Genomic DNA, 21685 nt, shown 5'->3' with positions numbered 1-21685 from the left:
CCAGCGTCTACTTCACTGTTTGAGGTCGGATGTCTTATTGAAGTTAACTATGTAACTATGATAAAGCCATGAGGAAGTGAATGACATAAATACAAACAAATAAAATCATTTTTATTTTCTCCAACAAAGTGCACGCCTCAATTCTACAAAGCAGCACATTACAATGTAATGGAATAAATACAATAAAATCCGCAGAGTTAAAAAAAAAAAAACAACACAAGCGAGGAGATACACAAGTACCTGCACAATCACACGGGAGGCAGGACTAAATTAGGCTCTTGAGAAAGACAAACTGCTTCTTTCACGGTGACAGGCTTCTCATGCAGACTTCATGTCCCCTGCTTTCCTAAGTGGACCAATTTGAATCCTGCTTTTTTCTTTTGTAACTGAGGACAACCAAACATGAAAGAAATACAGGTGCAGACTCTCATGTTCATACACATCACCCTGGAAAACTTGTGCAATTGCAGCAGGAAATCTCCAGATCGCCGACCTGCTGCCGAGAGAAAATAAAGTGAACACATTTTCAGTTTAAACTGAACTTTCTACTCAAGTCTATGTGGTGCAACTTAGTGTTTTTTAACATCACATAAAAGGCAAGGGAACACACCCCTTAGTATCCCACAAAATAATTTAGTGCTCTTTAAATAAAATGAAAAACACTATTTTCATATGGTGGCTGTTAAAAAAATAATGAGAAAAAAAAAACTCACAGACCAAAAAGGATAATGCTGTAAGAGACATCAATTATATTAGGAAAGAACTCAAATTCCATGAAAAACGTATTGACAAGAAAATTCTGTACACGAACGAAAAATCAATATACAATACAGTACCTGCAGATGTTATGCATACAGTACAATTCTCTTTTTACATAGTTTTAGTATGCGCTCCAGCCTGATCTATATACCGACTCAACACAGGTGGGAAAAGCAGCTCATTTAGCTTCAGTAATTTTAATGGTTACTCTGCGAGGAGAATAAATCTTGTAGTAGGCGTTTAGAAAAAGAGATTGAAAACATTATTGCAGGACGGTGGTCTTCAGTTGCATACTGCATGTGTTACATGAATGTGTCCTATGACGACGAGCAGCGGGCTGATGAGACAGAGGGACGGACGGAGGAAGGAAAAAGAAAACGGCCTTAGCTGTTTTTGCTATCTCTCTGTCACAGAGGTTAAACCTTGCGATATCGCTATGATCCACTACCCTGTACAGTACATTCGTGGCCAGTATTGCACGTCACCAGCCGGGTCCACCCTGATACTGTGTCGCGAGGACCGTCAGTGCTGAATGTTGTCCCGCAAGTCAACACTAATCCAGTGATGAGATGAGACTGGAACCAGAGCTCACCGACGACTGACTGGGCCTCCATCTGCTGTCACAGTTTGAGCTCGTTGGCAATTTTGCAGGCGATATTCTTAAAGGCGATGGACGTGCCCGATATCCTCTTGAAGCGCACGCCGTTGAGCGAAAGGCGGGGCAGCTTGCACACCTCCATCTCCCACTGGACCAGGTTGTCCTGGCGAGCGTCGCCGTGGACGCAGAACAGCAGGAAGCGCTCGCGCTGCTCGTAATCGCAGCTGTTGGCGTCCAGGACCTTTCGGATCTCCCGCATCATCTCGGCGGGCTCCATGGAGGAGGTGGTCTTCATGCTCCAGGTGAAACGCAGCGAGCGGGGCTTCGAGTCCCGACCACTCTCCTCCTTAGCATCACCGGACGCCCTCCTACAACAGTAATGGAAGGAAGAACAGTTGACGGAGGCAGAAGCCGGCGACAGGTCTGAGTGAAACTGATGCTGGTCTCATCCTCACCTCGGTGTTTCTGTCCTGGCACTGGCCTCTCCCTCACTAGGCACCCTGAAATAAAAGCAGGCACACGCTGTTACTCCACAAAGCTCATGGCGGTCCCACCCACCCACCACCGACACCACGCCCATCATCAACGGACACAGACAGGGGGTGTCAGGCATCATGCCAGGAAAAAAATCCACACTCCTGGGAATCAGGGTTGAGCACAGAATGAGGTGAGTGTGACCTTTAGAGACAGCTCCTTCACAATGACCCAATGCATCCTACGTGCCCCGTCTGCTACCTTTCCTTAATCCCCACTGATCTGAAAGGAGTGAAAACTGCTCTGATCCGGCCTACATAGTGTGCCTGACCTTTGGTCTTTAAGCTCAGGATGAAATCAGGGGTGAGTAAGGAGAGGAGAGCCAGGAGAAAAAGAAGCAGATATCGTGGCTTAGTAACAGGACAAGCTGGTGAGCCTTTTGAACTTGAGGAAGTGGACACGAGGGAAGGAAATAACACGGCATGACAAGGGTGTCAGTAGGCAAGGGTGTGGTGTACTGGGCAAGTACGTAAGGGGGGTTAAGGACACGGGCCAAGGTCATAGCTGTTTGTTTTTTTACTGGACGGAGGGACAGGTGCAGCAAGCGTTGTGTTCTCCTACCTCCGGGTCGACCTGAAAGACAGAGCTCTATGCAGGAAGAAAAGGAGAGAAAGCTGTGAGGCGCTGCCAGCTGGGCCAGAGCGAAGGCAACACAAGGAGCTACAAAGTCTACCAGTATGGATAAACAGGGTCTGATCTGTGCTCCTTTATTATGGGATGGTTGCAGCATGAAGGCATAGGGACTGGGAATATATGAAAGCGTGTTTGTAGAAGCCAGAATATAATGACATCATTACTAGCTCCTGCAGCCGCTTCATCACTCACCTGCGGACAAACTTGGAGGTGATCTTGCTGATGATCCCAGTGGAGGTGCCCCTGCGCTGCTGGGCGAGAGCCCCCGTGTCGTGGGACAACGTGGGGGAGGCCGGGGGCCCGTTGTAGGTGGCGCTGCGCCGGTCTCGGAGCTGGGCGCCGTGGAAGGTGCTGCGACTGGTGGTGCCGCGGGGGAAGCGGTTCTTCTCCGGCGTGCTGATGCTGTGCGCCGACGGGGAGGTGGACGGGCCTCGCGGGGAGGAGCTGGGGGGGGGGGGGAGGAACACGCTCAGAGCTGACACCGGGCCCAGCGTCCGTGCCGGCGGCGGTACCGCTCACCTGGCTTTGAGCTCCGTGTTGTCATCGATGGGCGGCAGCGTGCTCTTGGACGGGTGCCCTGACGAGGACATGGACTTGGTGTGACGAGGTCGCGTGGAGCCCATGGCCGTCGACGGGGTGCTACCTGACACCTCGGTTAAGCTGGGGAGCGGGGAGCAAGCGGGGGTCACAGCCCATTCATATAATTTATATATATTGACGTGAATGCTCGCGTGCTCACCTGCTGTCTTTGCCGTTGGGTATAGCCGAGTAGCGGTCGGTGGAGGAGCGCTCGCACACGTACGTGTTCCTGCGGGTCATCGAGCCGTTGGTCTGTTTGTGTGGACAGCAAAACAAAGTTTTCAGGTTTTCGAGCCGCACAATGGCCGACGGTTCCCCCCCGTGCGTCCCCCACGTCCTCACCCCCACGGCGCTCGTGGCTTTCTTCCTCTCCTGCACGCCCAGCGGCGACGCGGGGACGTCCCCCTTGGACGTGCTGAGCTCCAGCCGGCGCGCGCCGTCCCACTCCTCCCTGTGGTCGCTCTCCACGCTCAGCGCTTGGCCGCGCTTCGTGTACGACACCGCCGGAGGCACAGATGGACCCACTAGGAGGGACACACGCAAGGGAAAGGTCTCACAAACGTCCCGACGAGGACACAACAGGCAGTACGGAGCCATTCCAGTTTGACTAATAAGGGATATTTAGATGAACGAACAGACAAGGACAGCGTTGGTCAGCGTCAGGCAAAGGCGAGGGGAGAGGCTTTCACACATCATCCAGTCTGAACAATAAAGGCCACGTAGTTCCAGAAGTTGTACAGCTACACAAGCCAAGGTGAGCAAGTCCAGGCAAAGCCGCTCCCTCCTCATGCTTTGAGGTGCTGTTCTCGGGTGAGCTGCGCTGCAGGAGAGCAGCAAGCCAGAAGATGGCACCAGACACGACGGCCCCACGCGACGCAGGAGGAAGCTGCCATGTGACGAGTGCATTAAACAGAAAGAGGAAGCGGCCCGACCCACAGGCTTAATTAAATGTTCTTGGCTATAATAAGCGCGCCGATGCCTTGCTCAGAGGCAGATCAGCCGTTAACTAAAAGCAGCTTCGCCCTACGTGACACGCGGCCGGCAGCACGCTCGGGGCCGGGAAGGACGGGGTTACTTTACTTGGCTTGTCTACGACACCACCACCACCATCATCATCCCCACCATGATCACTGTAGCGACGCTGCTTCTGATTGGCCGAGATGCTGCGCGTGACCTTTGGATGGGCGGGAGAGATGCTGGAGCTGTTGTTGATGTCGCTGGTCGGCCGCTGCCGCTGGCCCAGGACGCTGTTGGTCAGGGGCTCGCTCCCCTCGAACTGAAGTGAAGGGACACACGTTGACAGATGTGGTCAGTGCAATAACGGGTTGCGATGGCGTACGATGGCGTACGACGGCGTGCGCGTACGAACCTCTGGAGCTTTCCTTCCCAGCAGCAGGTAGGTGGCCATGACATCGTCATACTTCTGCCCCTGTAGAGACTCTGTGATCTCGTCTTTGGGGAAACCCATGGTGACCATGAGCTCTGACGGACCAAGCAAACGCACGGCAGAGTTGGTTGTGGATGTGGTCACAGACTGTAGAGTTGACATCTACACTCGCACATACAGTACCTATTCTGGCTGTATCACTGAAGTCGGCCTCAGGCTCGATGTAAGGTTTTAGCTCCTCATCGTCATGACCCACATTCATCCAATGGTCTTTCATGATTTGCTAACAAAAGGAACACAACGAAACAGTTCAATCATCAATCGTTACTGTAACTGGCAGATAAATGATCATGACTCAAGTTTCTGAATTATTTATAATGCTCTGGTTAATGACTCAATAGACAGACAAGTAACTGATGACTTCTTTGTGATTTCCCAAGTTCAGTTGGGGACATACAGTACAACTGATCAATTGTTATTATCAGTGGAGAAATCGTTACTATTGAGCTTCAGCCTGGTTCTGCACGCAAGCCTGGTATTGACTCTGAACAGACTGACAGAGTGTCAACTGAACGGACAAATTTACATCGTCTGAAAAGTAAAAACAAGCAACAAACACAGATGCAGTAAAGGTTCAAATCAAGTCTCAAGTAAAACTTAATCTACAATTTACATTTTGTTCTGGAGTTTTTAATAAACAAGCAAATTAAATATTGAATTTTTGAAAATGTGAGCTCACTCTTGATACACTGTAGCAGGCAATCGTGTGCTTCAAGATGAAGTGTAACAGTAAAACCTTGAGTCTGTATTTTGTACTACCGCCCCCTTCAGGCCAAGTAACACATTACACTGATGATGCAGTACAACACAAACGCGGGCAATACCTCCAGACTGCCTCGTTTGACCGGATTGAGCACGAGCAGTTTCTTCAGCAGGTTTTCACAGTCTGTGGACATATAGAAGGGAATACGGTACTTTCCCCGCAGGACTCGCTCCCTCAGCTCCTACATCGATCACACACAAACAGAAATGGAAGCAGATGAGAACTCACCAACAAAGGATGAGGGGGATTTGTACCAACGCGTGAACACAAAAATGCTACTATGGGTCCCACATCCCATGTGAAGTGCACACCTTCAGGTTCTGTCCATCAAAGGGCAGGGATCCGCTGACCAGTGTGTAGAGGATGACCCCCAGGCTCCAGACGTCCACTTCTGGCCCGTCGTACTTTTTCCCCTGGAAGAGTTCTGGAGCGGCGTACGGCGGGGAGCCGCAGAACGTGTCCAGCTTGCTGCCCAGAGTGAACTCGTTGCTGAAGCCAAAGTCTGCGATCTTGATGTTCATGTCGGCGTCCAACAACAGGTTCTCCGCCTGCGGTGGAAGGAGACGGGACACATCAGCATCCGCACCAACAGAGGCATGAATGCTGAGCACACAGGATCCTCACCTTTAGATCCCGGTGTACTATCCTCCTCTGGTGACAATACTGCACTGCAGACACGATCTAAAATAGTCCAAATGGTACAGAACACAGTGAGGGTACATACTATAACCAGTTATGAGAAGTGACCCCATGTATTGGAAATGATTGATCCATGCTGCATTTTGCTGCCCTGTACTGGCAATAAAGTGGAATCTAATCCGGTCCAAACGATGCCGCTGTGCTGCATTGCTCCTCCGCCACCACTAGGTGGCAGACCTGCACCGTCCTCAACCCTCTCTCCTCCCAGACCAAGCGGTCCGCGCTCCATCCCTCCCCTCTGCAGTCAGTGACGAAGCCTGAGCTTGGCGCATGCAGCCCTTCCTCTGAACGCTGTAAACGAGTGACGACACAGGTGCGAGCGCGGACCGTTCTGATGACTCACCTGTCTGAACTTGGCTCTGGCCTCCTTCTCCTTCATTCTGCCATGAGCCACCAAATAGTCGAACACCTCCCCTGCAGAGTAAGGCGGGACTTGAGGAATACTTTTATGCATTTCATCTGTCTTTACCATTGTTATCTTATGTATTTATGAATGAACCAAATCCCCCACTTATACATTAACACTTCACTCACCACCACTGGCGTACTCCATCACCAAATAAAGGGTCTTCTCCGTTTCAATCACCTCAAATAATTTCACTAAAGGAGAGATTGGGGACAAAGATGAATGCAACCATAAAAGCTGTCAGCCGAGTTACTGCTGGGGTCACTAAGCGAGAAATCACTCAAATCCATCAATCAATAAGTCATTATGGGTTCAGCTGAGCTTGGTGCTGGTTCAGTTGCTAACGCTGCTGATTTACACTTACCTATATTGGGATGATTCAGTATCTTCATTATTCGGACTTCCCTGAAGAGCTGTGGGAACACAGAGGAAGGTTTACGACCTCATAACTAGGATCAACGTCAATCCAAGCGGTGCTGGGAAAGCAAACTTTGAAAAAGCCATTTAACACTGATTATGGACTCGAGTGACGGGAACTGAGCCGGAAAAAGAAACAAAAAAAAAACTTGTGCGTGTGTGCACACGTGTAGCTGGATTACACTTAGCGGAAACACGAGCCGACCTGAGGATCATGGGACAACTGCGCCGTGTAACGCAATATGACTGAGGCAGTGACAACGTCGCACTAAACCCTGTGCTGATAAGGAGAAGAATTACAACTCCTCTGACGTGCTGCAGTCCAGCCTGGCGGCCAGTTGGCCATCTAAACAGCCAGTCAGCACCGCACACACACACACACACACACACACACACACACACACACACACACACACACACACACACACACACACACACACACACACACACACACACACACACACACACACACACACACACACACACACACACACACACACACACACACACACACACACACACACGGAGCAGCGCGCAGACTGACGGCCAGTGAGGCATCTGCTGTCAAATATAATCATCTTAACATGGACGCCAAAAAAAAAAACAAAAACAAATCTGTTTGATGACTTCATTCTAGGAATTAAAATCTAGCTCTGTTTCCAAAAAGTCTCTCTGCAGCAGATTCAGGTTCTACATGATATCAGGCCCAGCTGAGCACGTTAGCTGATGATTTTAAAGCCGGGTCTCCTCAGTCTAGGCGTGACTGCTCAGGTCAGATGAGCCCCTGCAGCCACTTAGAGGTGCTGTTGAATCATTTACACTCTGCCGATTCCCAGTCATGCTGTGCTGAGGCTGTTTGAGGATTTTATTTCAACACGCACTCAACTGGGATTTAGCATCTACCGCTACTAGAGACAAAACACTGATTTTTTCCAGCGACAGACCCCACTGATAAAGCAAAAAGGTCCTGGCTAATCACATCATTACCTACTGAGGACAGCACAACTTTGTTATTAGCAGGAAGAGAGTGTATTTTATATCTCAGGCCTCTTTAATCAGACAGCAGCATTCTGCAGTGACATACGATCCCTCAGTAAGGCCTTGAGCTTCTGATCATAGCGCGATGCGATGACCATCAAATGACCTTCCCTGCACGATCAGCTGATCTGCATCCAGCTGAGGTGCTTTGGGAGCAGAGAGTGACGGAAGCATATGTGGGAACTCTTTGGATTGTTGGAAAACCACATCAGGTGATCACAACTGCTGACGCTGATCAAAAAAACGAGAGCGTGCGAATCAGAGGTCGGCCGCTCCGTTCATCACTTCATAATTCAACATGCACGCTTTCACACAGCAGTGTTTTAATCCTGACAACATTGTTTAACCATCATCAAACGCTGCCATTTGCCGGGCGTGAGCAGGTCCGGCTCTGCGGGGCCTCGGCCTCGGTCTGGTTGAACAACACACGCTTCCTTCTGCTCTCCGTCTGTACTCGCTCGCCCGCCTCTCGTTTAACTTCCATCTGACACTTCCGAGCTCATTAGACCCAACACACGTAGTATCACAGGGAGCTGCAGCACAGCCTTTAAAGAAGGAGCCTTCCAGAATACTCCTATCATAAAAATGAGACGCCGGTAAACTGTGGAGCCACAGCCTGGTAGAGCCAGTTCATCTATTGGGTCCAGGACATTTACCTATTGGTTGATGTTTACTAAAAACCATATTACTGTCTGGCCTTTTATTTATTTATTTCACAATGTGTCTGACTGAGATTGAGGCCAGAAGCCTCACATTAAATAGGGCAATAAATAATGTAGTATTATAAGAGACAAACTGTTTAGGTCTTTAAGAGAGATTTAACAGGTAAAACTGAATACAAACGTCAAAAACTTGTGTGAAACATTCCACACGTACACAAAGAATAATGTCACAGTGGGAAAAAGATGTTTTGCCGAGAGAAATATAGAATCCCTCAGTGGCTCTGATTTGTGAGCTTTTCCCACATGGCTCCATATTCATCAGCTGCAATGTCGGCCTGAAATGTTCCCTCATGGCACCAAAGTCAATTAGAGTGGAAACACACTGACACAATAACCGGAAGATGCCCTGCAGTCCACAGAAGTACACGCAGAAGTCATAGGCTCACATATGCATCTCATCACGCACATGCTTTAACATGTGATTCATCTCCCGGGACAAGGGACTCTTTATTATTCTGGAAGCACTGGACTAAAGACTGTGTCAGTCTATTATCTCCCTCTCTCTCGTCTGTCGCTGCCCTAAAGCCCTTCACATGGGAAGCGGCCGTGCAGCTACTTGGAAACAAAAAAATTAGAGCAAATCTGAGCGAGGCGATGGAAAAACAACAACAACAACAACAACAACAACAAACACGGTGTTACACAGGCTACAGCTGATGTAGAGGTGGAAATAATGAGTTTATGATCTCTGATCTAGAGATCAATAATAAAACCTACAGATACAAAGCGAAATCAGACAAAGGTGAGAGAGTGGGGAATAGATTTCCTTTGAGGAAACAAGACATTTCAAAGCCAAATCAGTCCAAATGGTTAATTCTGATGATTGCTTGAGATGATGATTGAACAATTATTACAAGATAGACGCAAAAACAAATTGTGGACAAGACATCAGACCACACTGTTTCCAGTGCGTCTGATTCTCTGTAGTCTGTGCCAGTGACCTACTTCCAGCCACCCAGGGGCACCCAGGCTCCCAAACTAGCCTTAATTACAGCAGAGTCCCCATGCAGAAGGAGCGGGACGGAAGATATCAGACTGGGAACACTTACAGGAACTGGCTGGACTATTTCAGTCACAGCGGCACAGCTGCTCATTCAACACGGAGATTATTGATAGGATGAGTCGCCGGGACGCCTGGAAACCCTCATCCCTTTAACGAGTGTGTGCATGTGTGGACACAAATAGTGCCTCAAACCCACGGATCACTAGATGCCCAGCGCCGACTGCACGGGAGGAAGGAGAGCGAGACAAACAGAAGGGGGATCAAAAAGGGCCACTGACATTCAGACTCACTGGCCTTTTCCTGCCTCAAAATAACGCCCATGAGTGAAAAGGCCCCTCCCTATTCATAACCCCTCACACCTTATCCTTACTGCACTCTCACACTCTCAGTATAAACTATATGAGATGTGTTCCGTATTTTCCCAGCCTCCACATGTGTGTTACGCCTCACTTTGGACAACAACATTGTCTGTCCAATCTCATTCCACTCGTCTGAACAGGACCAAAGCTCCCGTAGCTCGTGGCCACGACGCCGCTCCATTGGCTAATGCAGAGCGACAGACGCGGACCGACACAAACAACAACCATTAGGAGAGCTTGACCCCGTGGTGGCGGGCTTTTTTTTTTTTTTTGCAATTGGCATAAAATACACAAGCGGAGTGGGAGCATATTTGGTGTTTTGCTAAGAACACATCACACCATCGCACTCGCATATGAGATAGTAGGACTGGAGACGAGAGCGGTGGCGCCGAGCCACTGTGGGGAAGCTGCCAGTGTTTCTGTCGCTTCATTGACTTGCTCTTAGTTCAATCTCTAAAGCCTCACGAACCAAATGGCTCAAGATTCTCCGATACGAGCGGGTTTTGCATTTCAGCTGCAGGAGCTTCCACATGATCTGAACCATCACTTCAACAACATCACGTCTGACTTGTTGACCGTATAACCTTTAATAGCGCTCTGATGTTTTCTTCGCTGGGGCGCTGAAGGGAAACGGCTCTTAATTACAGATCAGGACGAGCCGGACTGCAATGGAACGGTGGGATGAAAGCCGTTTGCTCGGTGAAAGCAGGGATTAACGGAGAGGCCTATTTTAGGGCTAAAATGCCTTAAAACCATGACAACGTCAACATCCCTAACCACAGATGACATGTGATGCATTTCCTGTGGCAGGGCTGAGGAGGTGCTTTGGAAGCTCAGCTGACCTCATTTCCTGTGACACTGTAACCACCGAGAAACTCACACCAGAGCCCGAAAGCGCCGACGGCCCATAAAGCCTCGTTTTAACCTCATGATTCACTGCGGCTTTGTCCCACCTCGTTTGAATTCAAATAAGCACAGGGAAGCAACAACCTGACAGAGAAGATGGGAGATCGAGCTCCGGTTTGAATTGGGAGATGCCTGCACACGTGTGTGTGTGTGTGTGTGTGTGTGTGTGTGTGTGTGTGTGTGTGTGTGTGTGTGTGTGTGTGTGTGTGTGTGTGTGTGTGTTTCTCCTCTGAGTCCATAAACAGAGAGGTCAGTGGCATTTCGACGGGGGCCGACATGAAAGAGTCAGCGGTGGGATCCGACGCTGCTCACCCACGGCGGCGAACAAACGGGGTCAGAAATGAAAAGCGGCGGCGCCCCGACACCGCCGGCGTGCAGCGAAATGGCACAAGGCTCCATTCCTTCCTCGGCTGTTTAGAGCGGAAGCAGGACAAAAGGTTCACTTTCAGAGGCGCCACGAAATCCTTCAGCCCCTGCTCTTCACGCATGTGTAAGGCCTGAGTCACTGAATCAATAATTATGTCCATCTGTTGTTTGTATCTGCCTCTAGAAATAGCTTGGTCAGCTTTACAGAGCAGCATCCTGAAGCATCGAAATCTACACTGTAATCAATACTGTGTCCAAAAGGCTGCGTCGCTGAGCTTACAGTGGATGCATCCATCCTAAAATTTAATTTGTGAAGCTGGGCTTCTTACATTTTCCATCCATTCATGGGTAAATTTCCTTGCTGCTTTCCATGCGTGAGGGTCACGTCGGGTACAGAACGAGCAGAGCGGCTCAGACGCCCTCAGGCTGAACTTGAGTCTAGACGGCTTATACACGTAAAATGCCTCCATCGGAACGAGCGGCAGCGCTGGAATGACTGATGATGGAATGACCCACAAGACCGCAGACGCAGTCTTTGGTGGAATCTTCAGATTCATACTTGGTCTTCATACATTTTTCATCACATTATTTGCTCTGCCCAACGTCTCAGGGGTAAACAAGCAAACAATGCATTAAGGTGGATGCTTCCTTTAATGCGTCCACATCACGGCTTTCACGAGGCCAGAATAGGACACTCTGAGTCAATGAGACAATCGATGCAGCCTGGAGACGACTGCAGCATTACAAGACAGGCTTCTGCATTGCAGATGGCACTTCTGTGTACCATTACAGCGATCTATAGCACGGGGCATAGGACGGTAGCATACACAGGGACGTACAGGAAGGGCTCCACTCACACAAGCATCTCAACGCTTGGATACCAATGGATCAGATTTCACACATGGATCCATAAGTTGCCTGAAAACATCAACGTGCACACATGCTATTAACTCAATAGATATATATATATATAAGACTTCTACGTATTGACAGGTCCATTGCAGCTAAAATGTGAAAGGCCAACTGAATAATTCATCATCATCATCATCAGGTGATCCTGATTGGCCTCACACGATACGTGTTCATCAGCAGGCAGCGAACAACCCGACCCCAACGGGTGAGTGGACCAGACCTGAAAGGACGGAGCCGGAGCCCGTCTGGCCTCGCGGTCCCAGCCACACCGCAGGAAACGCTCGTTACGCCGCTCTGCACACGCAGATCAGCAGCCACGAAACCAGCCTCACAAAAGAGCGCGCGACGAAACGTATCTCAGGCAGATTAGTGTCTGTGCAACGAGCGGCTGAAGAGCTGCAGCCAGATCCCATTGAGGCCCAAGTCAATTACAGATGTGCTTTGCTCATGGAGAACAATGCCCTGAACAGAATGGTTTTGGGGAAGGATTTCAGGATCTGGAGGAGGGAGGATCGTTTGGTTTCACAGAGATAGACGCCATTTCTGGGGGTGTCATTAGTCACCACAGCAGTTGTTTGTGTTTATCCTCCACCAGAGAGTAACAGAGAGCAGACGTGCTGCAATGATGTTGTGACGTCCGTGTCAGTCAGGATTTTCTGAGTAGATGATTCTGACCCTTAAACTAGCAGTAAGTACTCCATCTGTATGGTTTGACTGAGCAGCCGGTGTATGAATGAGCAGAAAGAGCTGGATTTGGACTCCGGAGTCAGGAAACGGCCTCAAACCTGTGAATCGGTTCTGACTGGTGGACAGGGATAAGTGACAAACAAGCTGATAGGAGTATTTTTAGCTGCTGCAAACCATAAACCAGCAGAGAGTCGGTAGTAAGTGTGTGTGTGTGGGGGGGGATTAAACAAGCCTTGTGGTCTCTCCTGACTACATCTGATTACATTATGTAAAGCAGCACATCCTGAGTTCAAAGAGCAAAGAAACGGAGCAGAAAGAACTCGAGTGACTCATGGAAAAGCCACAAGCACGACAACCAGGACGTGCTCTGCTGCCATGTGGCTGTAGAACACACACACACACGCACACGCACGCACACGCGCACGCGCATGCACGCACACACACTCACCTTCTGCAGACTGGTGGGATTCAGCTGGGTTTTGTCTATGATCTTCACCGCCACCTTGAGATAGAACAGACAGGAGAAGGGGGGGGGGGGGGGGGGGGGGGGGGGGGGGGGGGGGGGGGGGGGGGGGGGTGAGTGTGAGATGGAGACAGAAGCAGATAAAAGATAATCAAGATGTCAAAACTAATTCCGGTCTTGTGTTCGTGTTTTGGTTGCACAACAAAAGGCTGCCTCCGAGTGAACCATCCTCATTATTTCACTATTCTCCTGTGAGGCGGCTTCAACAAAACATGTCACACGAGCGGTCGTGTTCGGCCAGAACCCATCGTAAAAGCATCCTCCCTCCAGCGGCTCGTGAAGATTTGAGGGGCCGCGAGTGGCACCGACACGAACAGAAACCCGGCTTCACGCGCGGCGCTGAACGTGAGATCAATACATGCAGATGCATCCGCTGCATCACAGCGACGTCACGACAGGGAGGCGAGGGGGGGGGGGGGGGTTTGGGCCAGGACGCGGTGCAAAGCCATTCAGCTCTAATTTGGAATTCACAAGGTTCTATTATGCACACGTACGAATGAGTGAGATCAGGACGCGATGGTTCAGTGAGCAGCATCAGAGCCGCGCGCTCAGGCTGCGAGAGAGCGGAGCGAGCAGTGAATAAATGTGGTCTGTGCTCAAGCTACAGGGTTGTTTTCCTGTCATTACACATATTGTGAACGTGTGAATAAAAACGCTGGAGCAGATGCAGACTCTGGCTCCAATCCATTAAAAACCAGTGTCAGTGAAGACAATGCTGAGCAGGATTTCCCCACACCTACAGGAGTGGGTGGGACGTTTTCCTGGCGGTGGCGTCTGTTTGCAGCCAGGTGCACAGACTCCGCCTCCTCCCGTCATGGACCAGAATCAGAACCCTGCAGGTGCCTGGACCTCCGCTTCCCTGACGCGACATTAACAACGACATGTGAAATAAGAAATGTGTAGACGGCGCCTGTGTGTGTTTATTCTGTAATGGATTTCAAGTTGAATAATTTAGCTCTACAGTGACAGAAGGGCAATGAGCCTCAGTGTTAATTATTCAGCGCATTCATAACACGCGGCACATGCTCCTCATGAAGCAAACACTCAAACATGAAGGTAAAACACAGTCGCAGCATCACCTGTTCTTATTTCCCACTATGCTACACATAGAATACTCACTTCTATACGATCTATCATCAAATGTGTGTCACAGGAACACACACACACACACCGCGTATTAAACTACTTCTGTTTAAAACTTTTAATAATCGTATCCTCCTCGTCATGCACAGGTAAACTAAAGCTTTAACCAGCAGGGTCTCCTTTAAGATGAGGCGGTTTAAGGTAAGTAATGTAAAGCAAGGATCAAACAGTCCAACACATAAAACTGATGACACTGCTGCGGCTGATCTTCCTCACCCTCTTTTCTGTATGATGCTCTGCACTAAAGCCGACCCTGCGTGGGCCTTTATTTGTCAGGGGGGGGTCTTTGCGGGTTAGAGGCTCAGCAGAACCCACCCTGGCTAAGATAACATCAGTTCCAGGGGCCCACGTTCTTTCCACCTGTTCTCTTTCCCACTCTGATCTATGTCTTTGCATTCTGATGAGCCAGCAAAGCCGCTCAGGCACACAAAGCACGCAGCGGCTGACCTTCTCAGCAAACAGTGGCCAGCGTGCCCAGTATGGCCGGTTAACATTTGCATTGAAAGGACACGGCATGGATCAAACTGTTGCCCCGGAGAATATTTATGTCCCGAGCACATAAACTCAGAGGAGCGGAGGACGGCAGCTGGGACGAGAGCGAGATCTGCTGAGTGAAAGACAATGAACAGGTCGCGGGTCACTGTTTTCTCCTCGGGGAAACAGGAGCTTTAATCACCGACACACCAAAGCGGGACGTGGATCACTCCCACACGTCAGCAGCGTGCGAGCGCGCGTGTTGCGGTGTGTACGTGTGAGGGGGGGGGGGCGCCAGAACTTGGCCAGACCCGGCTGCAGAACCAGAACACGCTGACGAGATTCTGGTCTGCTTTTCGATCCGCGTTTTGAGTAAACAACCCGTCTCACCTCTCGTCCGGTCAGAACGTGCCGCGCCAGCTTCACCTTGGCGAAGTTCCCCTTCCCGATGGTCTTGAGGAGGCGGTAGTTGCCGATGTGGGGGTGCTCCTCCGTGGAGGTGAAGGAGTTGCGGCATCGCGGCAGGCTGTGGCGACTGGCCGACTTGGTGGGGGGCGCTGGCGGCTCCACGAAGCCGTCCACGGACGAGTGCTGCAGGAGAGACACACGGGAGGACGTCACCATCGACACACACACACACACACACACACACACACACACACACACACACACACACACACACACACACACACACACACACACACACACACACACAAACAAACAAACAAACAATGCAGTAGTGCTGCAGTAAATGGGGCCTGTGTGTCTGCCAGCGCCGTGCAAACACAGACTCTCCCATTAACCGAGTCCCAGGTCCGCGATGAGGACACACTACATACAGCTCAGTCGTGTAACATCCACCGCTCCAGACGGGATTTAATAAAGAATTAGCTCCTCCGCTGGTGCCGCTACTGTCTCCATCTGATAGCGAACGGGCCTGTGATGTGGCACAGAATGGTGACTTAGGAAGCGCTCGCCATGAGCGCCACACTGCTCTGTTTATTATTCTCCACGACAGCTGTCAATGTCAGTCGGGGTCAGGGAGCTCATGATCCCCTGCTCCCGGGCGCCACACCCAGCCGCAGGATAAAGCCTCGGTCCAGTTACCCGGGCTCCCCTGCTCTCCTTTCACCGGGGAAACGCTACACCCTGCGTCGCCGCGGCCGCACGTCACGGACGCAGGCGACGTCCGTTGATGCCGCACGGTTTGGTTCGTTCACCGCCCGTGAACTCCCTCAGGGGAGGCTGGAGAAGCCCACACCTGCAGCCGGCACGGGACGGCGCACGGGGCTTCTTCTATTTTGATGCACTGAAAGCCACTCGTCTCCCCGAGTAACATGCTGTTATGCAACGCAGCTGAGCTGCAAGCGGAGCGCGAGGCCCCGGGCTGTGGTCAAACAGAGGCCGGACGCCTGCTGCCAGTGCTGCCGGGACGCTGCTCTAAAAGCCGCCCAGCAGCCTGCGAGACCTGAGGCGGCTCCATTAACGCGTCCCATGAGCTGAGGCATTACCGGACGCAGAGTTCACGTCACGCGCCGTGAACTTACGCAACACGTTTTTAATTTGTGCCGCATGAAGGTGGACCGCCCGCAAAACACCCGGAGAAGCGCGGCGCAAAGATAAGGCGCTATTTTTAAATATGGGTGAAATATTTAAAAAGCTGCTCCCCCGCCGCTCGTCAGGCCGTGGAGCACGAGGCGGCTCTAGTCTGTGCCTCGTCTTGTTTCCACGGAAAAAAAAAAAAAAAATCAGATGAACCCAGATATGTCACAGCCTGTCAGCGTACATACATCCAGCCGTCCTCATTTGGACTGATCCCAAAAGAGGAATTCTGATTTTTTTTTTATTATGCTTATTATTATTATTATTATTATTGTGCAGCGCGTGAGCGACAGCGGCGGGCGGCCGCGTGGACGCATTCCTCCGCACGGCGAACGAGGGAGCTCCGGCGGCTCAGTCCGTCTCTGCGCCGCGTTAATGAAAACACGTCTGCCCGCCGCCCCGGCTCATCAGTGTCGCGGCGGCAGAATGGTGAATAATAACACTCCCCCCTCCTCCTCCCCCTCCTCCTCGCAGCCACGACGGGGCCCAATAGGTGATGGATGTCACATTGCGATGCTGCTAAGCGTTTGCCATTGAAAAGTAGGGCAACATCCTCCCCCACCCTCCCTAAACATTGACGCTGTGGACTACAAAATACCCCCCCCCCCCACCACCACCACCACCCTCCTCCCCTCCGACCCCCGGTCGCACGAGTGCAGCAGCACCACTTCCCACAGGCCACAAAGGTGGCGTTTCATTCTCAAAGGCAGCGTTCTGGCGCTGCCCGTGCCGTTAACGGCAGCACACTGACGCAGTGCGTTGTTCCGGCCGGCCTCGTTGTGTAGGACAACCGGGACGGCACGGAACCACAGCACCTCCGTTCCAGGTTCCGTCCGGAGAAGACGCCGAGCCGCCGTCTGCTTTGGCCATTCTGGCACCGCGGCGCTGTCATTAACCCGCAGCGACCAGTGCGCAAAACAGCCCCATTCCCGGTCATCGTTACTCCACTCCCACATCCGGTATCGCACCGGCGTCTCTGGACAGCGGCACTTACATTCTCGGTGTCACGCTCGTTCACCGTGGGCAATGGCGTTCTGGTCGACATCTTGTGTGCTTCAGAGGCCGCTCCGCGGTGCAGCGGGCTGGGCAGAGCGGAGCGGAGCGGGCGCGGCGCGGTCCTCGGCGGAGAGCGACGGCTCCGTGCCTCTCTACATCCCCCGCAAACGACGGCGCGAACGGACGGCGTTTACCGCAGCATAGCGCGCACCGGGCCGCAGCCGACACGCCAGATTTTCTTATCGGCTTTGTGCACTTCCCCTGTCGTAGGCCAGCGGCAGACAGAAAAGGAGGAAAGAGACTGAGGGTGAGCGAGAGAGGGAGGGAGGGAGGGAGGGGGCAGGCCAGGAAGATGCGTCGGTAGCGGACGGGTCTGCGCAGCGCATCTCAAACCTCCCACCAGGAAGGATGGATGGACCTCTCTCTCTCTCTCTCTCTCTCTCTCTCTCATACCTCACACACATACTCTTTGTCTCATTTCTACATCTCATTATTAAAGTCACCGGAAAACAGTTAAACAAACAACCGAGCGTCGTCAGAATTAGATCAGATGGAGCCTAAATATAGGACGCGTGCTACGTGGAAATCTGGAGCAAACTACTGACTACTACAACCTGCAGCCTGAGTACTCAGACATGTTTAATTACGCAGTATGACAACGACACTTTTGCAGTCGGACTATATATAAATATCACCAAGGACAGAATAAACATTACAACTCTTTCCTTTATTTTGCTTGTGTTTGCATGATTATAGTGGATGTGTGCACTTATTACAGGAATATATCTTTGCATCGCAGAGTTCTGCTACTTCATGTGTTGTGTGAATGTGACAATGTGGTAAACAGTGTCCGAACAGAGGCCTAGTTCAAGGATAAGGCCTGCGTCACCGTGGAAGCTGGACGGACTTTGCCATCTGTTGGACCCTTCCAGCATTACACCCAGTACGGCTCCTCCAGTCATGGCTGATAATGTCAGCAGCATCTCTTATATGAACAGGGATTTAAAAAAGTAGCATGTACCTGTCGAAAAGGCTTAGACGTGTTTATCTGTCGTGGCCTGGCTTTCCTGGGTGTGGTGATGGTACCGTGGGGCGTGCACGCTGCTGTACCTGCGAAGTTTGTCCACTAGGGGTCAGTCTGGATCCGCGCTGGGCTCTGTCTCGCGACACGACAGCAGCAGAAGTCCGTTATTGAGCCGTCCGGACGAGACACGTGCGCGCACTGTTGTTGTGGAGTTCTGGCACGCAGGGGACCTTTCTGGGTGTGATTGACGGTTTGTCTCTAACAGCAGCGGTCCCAACCATAACAATGGACACAGCATGACATAACCTTTCTCAATAAGTGATGGATATGGGACCTGAAAGCCAACAAGAACATTAAGCATGTTTTTGTGGTTTTCAGGAATCCGTGGTTTATTTTTACCAACTGCAAACTTGCTGCATTACTGGTTCCATGGAGGCCGGAGAGTCGGGTCAGGGAGCTGAGTTTCATTGAAAAAATGTCTCGGCTCCGTAACGCTTTCAGGGAGAGATATCGGAACAATATGCAGAGATAACATGGCTCAACCAAATAAAAGGGGTCCAGCTCTGGCTGTTGGCGTGGAGATGGGCATTTTTAGAATTCTGCATTGGAGTCCAGCATGGACCGGGTCCCAACACACCAGATCTTATCCTCTCTGAGCCAACAACTGGGACCGGATAAATTATTCCAGAAAACAAAGCTTTTTAGTACCAGCAAGACATTTGGCCGTGTGTTCGCATCTATTTTAGGTTTGGTAACATTTATAGGTGTGTTTTCACACATTTACACAATCAAGTAAAAAGAAGTGAGGTTTGATTGTGTTGTCAGTCAAGAACCATTGGAGCGATCAGAGTAAAATGAGATATATAAACAGTTTGTTATGGCCCAGTATTGACTAAAGGCCCTCTGAAATGACTCCTTCAGAATTGAAACATCTTTGGGACGTGCCTGAGATTTGCATTCTGTACCTGAGTTGCTCCGCTGTGGAATGTAATCGGCACCGACACTGGTTTAATGAGTGCATGTACACCCAGGGCCAAATGCAATTACATGCTCCCACAAGCAACCTTCGAGAAAGAGACAGCTGTTAACAGGCATTCACCACAAACGGTCATGCCGTTAACTGTTTTCACAGCACAGAGAGTGAGAGCAGAGGCAGAAAGATTAGAGAGGCTCATCTCATTAGGAGGCAGGTAGCGGAGTAGCATCTGTCAACACCTGCACGTCACCATCAAACCCCTTCCTGGTCAGTCATGATGCGAGAGCACATCCTGCACAGGTGTGGGAAACGCCACCAAGACTTTTGACTTTAGCCTGACCCTAAACGAAGATAAGATGTAATCTGCACATCTGCAGCGGCCTCGTCTCCTCACATCCACATCTGCATCAGACTCCACACAGTTCCATTGTGCTGATCAGGAAGGAGGGAAATCCTGCTTTTTTGCAGTAGATAACATTTCCTAATATTTTCTATGTAATATATTACATCATGTGATGTTTTAATGTCATTATTTGTGTATTATAAAAAAAAGAGGAGCAAAGTCATTTTAGGAGAACATGATTGAGTTTAGATAATGCACTCAAAGCCTGAAGTGTCCTGAATTACAGCCTCAATCAATTTCAGTTAAAAAGAACACAAACTAGACATTCCTGCTTCAGAAACCTGTTAAATGCACACCTTACAAGGCAGAGCTTGCTCTCCGCTGTCTGCTCTGACAAGTCAATAAAACCCACTGGTATGCTGAACATTTTTGGAAGGCAAGACAGATATGAGACAGCGCTGGAATGTGATCAGGCAGCGGGCCAGCGTGGTGTTCATTACTGAGCTTTCCAGCAGCAGCACACCCTCCCAGTGAGCACATCTCCACCTGGGGAGACGTACGGGGGACCCCCCCCCCCCCCACCTGCTTCTCCAACACGCATGCGATCACACCCACACATGCTACACGCCACGCACAAACTGTGTGTTTCAGTGGAAGGGATGGCAGGGACGTGAAAATATGAAAGGGATTAAAGATGCAGGGCAGATGTGAACTGGCAGAGTGGGAGCACTGGGTCTAAGATCACAACAAGCGCTGTGGCAGTGGGAAATCATTAGACCAGTCAGTAAAGTGACCCCAGCTATAAACCTGGTATTTTAAAACAGACTCGTTTTACCATTATAGATGATTCATTTCTTTAGAAATGCTGCAGGTCATAATTAAGGACTTTTTTGTTGACACCATCATAAGTAAATAATATTTAAGATGTATTAATGAAGCCAACTTTTCAGACCTGTCAGGGAAAGTGACAGAGATGCAAAGAAAATCCCCCAAACAACAGCCAGTGCCTTGTACAGTATATATTTGATATTGTTGGTGTGTTTTGGGATAATTATGATTTTTAGATATAATATTTTTCCTAGTAATTAAATTATAATTTAAAGGTTTTCTCAATGAGCTAAAAGCAGCCAGGACGTCATCATATGGACCTATTAATTGTCAGGATATAATTACTTTCACAACGCCCCGAGGGCCCGTCTTGTTTTGCCATCTCAGAGCTGCTGTTCCAAACAATAATTAGAGAGAGTAATCACACAGGTATGGGCCTCCAGGATTCAGCTTTCAGCCCCACTGAAGCTGAATGAAACGACATCTGTGGCAGGGCACCGGGCAGGAAGTGTTTACAGGCTGGCGTGTGTTCAGCGGCCACATGCAGGGGCGGCACAACACACAGCACCGGAGCAGCTCCCACAGGTTACACACACACACGCACACACACACACACGCGCGCGCACACTCACACACACACACACACACACACACACACACACACACACACACACACACACACACACACACACACACACACGCACACACACACACACACACACACAGACTCATGCACGCACACAGGCACGCACACACACACACAGACTCATGCACGCACACACACACACACACACACACACATGCACGCACAAAGACTCATGCACACATACAGTATATGCACACATGCTGTACACACACACACGCACGCACACACACACACACACACACACACACACACACACACACACACACACACACACACACGCACACACACACACACAGACTCAT

At 50.4% G+C, this 21685-nt stretch overlaps 1 protein-coding gene across 4 annotated transcripts; it reads right to left on the bottom strand.

Moving 5' to 3' along the window:
* Positions 1–90: 90 nt before the first annotated feature.
* LOC114842064 (serine/threonine-protein kinase MARK1-like) lies at positions 91–17890 on the bottom strand. Of its 4 annotated transcripts, none has more exons than XM_055502212.1 (19): positions 17565–17890; positions 15359–15559; positions 13277–13330; positions 6783–6831; positions 6547–6612; positions 6356–6426; positions 5938–5994; positions 5625–5861; positions 5375–5494; positions 4674–4773; positions 4473–4585; positions 4184–4379; positions 3446–3627; positions 3264–3355; positions 3044–3184; positions 2717–2968; positions 2453–2479; positions 1813–1857; positions 91–1725 (listed from the first exon to the last, which is right to left on the bottom strand). In XM_055502212.1, exons 1-19 carry the CDS (start codon positions 17613–17615, stop codon positions 1380–1382), a joined length of 2400 nt encoding a protein of 799 aa, XP_055358187.1. In that variant the 5' UTR covers positions 17616–17890; the 3' UTR covers positions 91–1379. The 4 variants fall into 4 exon arrangements, with proteins under 4 accessions (XP_055358187.1, XP_055358188.1, XP_040923504.1 ...); XM_055502213.1 differs by having other exon boundaries at positions 4226–4379; XM_041067570.2 differs by lacking the exon at positions 2453–2479 and having other exon boundaries at positions 17565–17889.
* Positions 17891–21685: the final 3795 nt, after the last annotated feature.

Source organism: Betta splendens, chromosome 15 (assembly GCF_900634795.4).
Source record: "Betta splendens chromosome 15, fBetSpl5.4, whole genome shotgun sequence".
NCBI classification, from domain to species: Eukaryota; Metazoa; Chordata; class Actinopteri; order Anabantiformes; family Osphronemidae; genus Betta; species Betta splendens.
The sequence above is the reverse complement of the archived record's forward strand: the minus strand, read 5'-3'. Positions and strand labels throughout refer to the sequence as shown.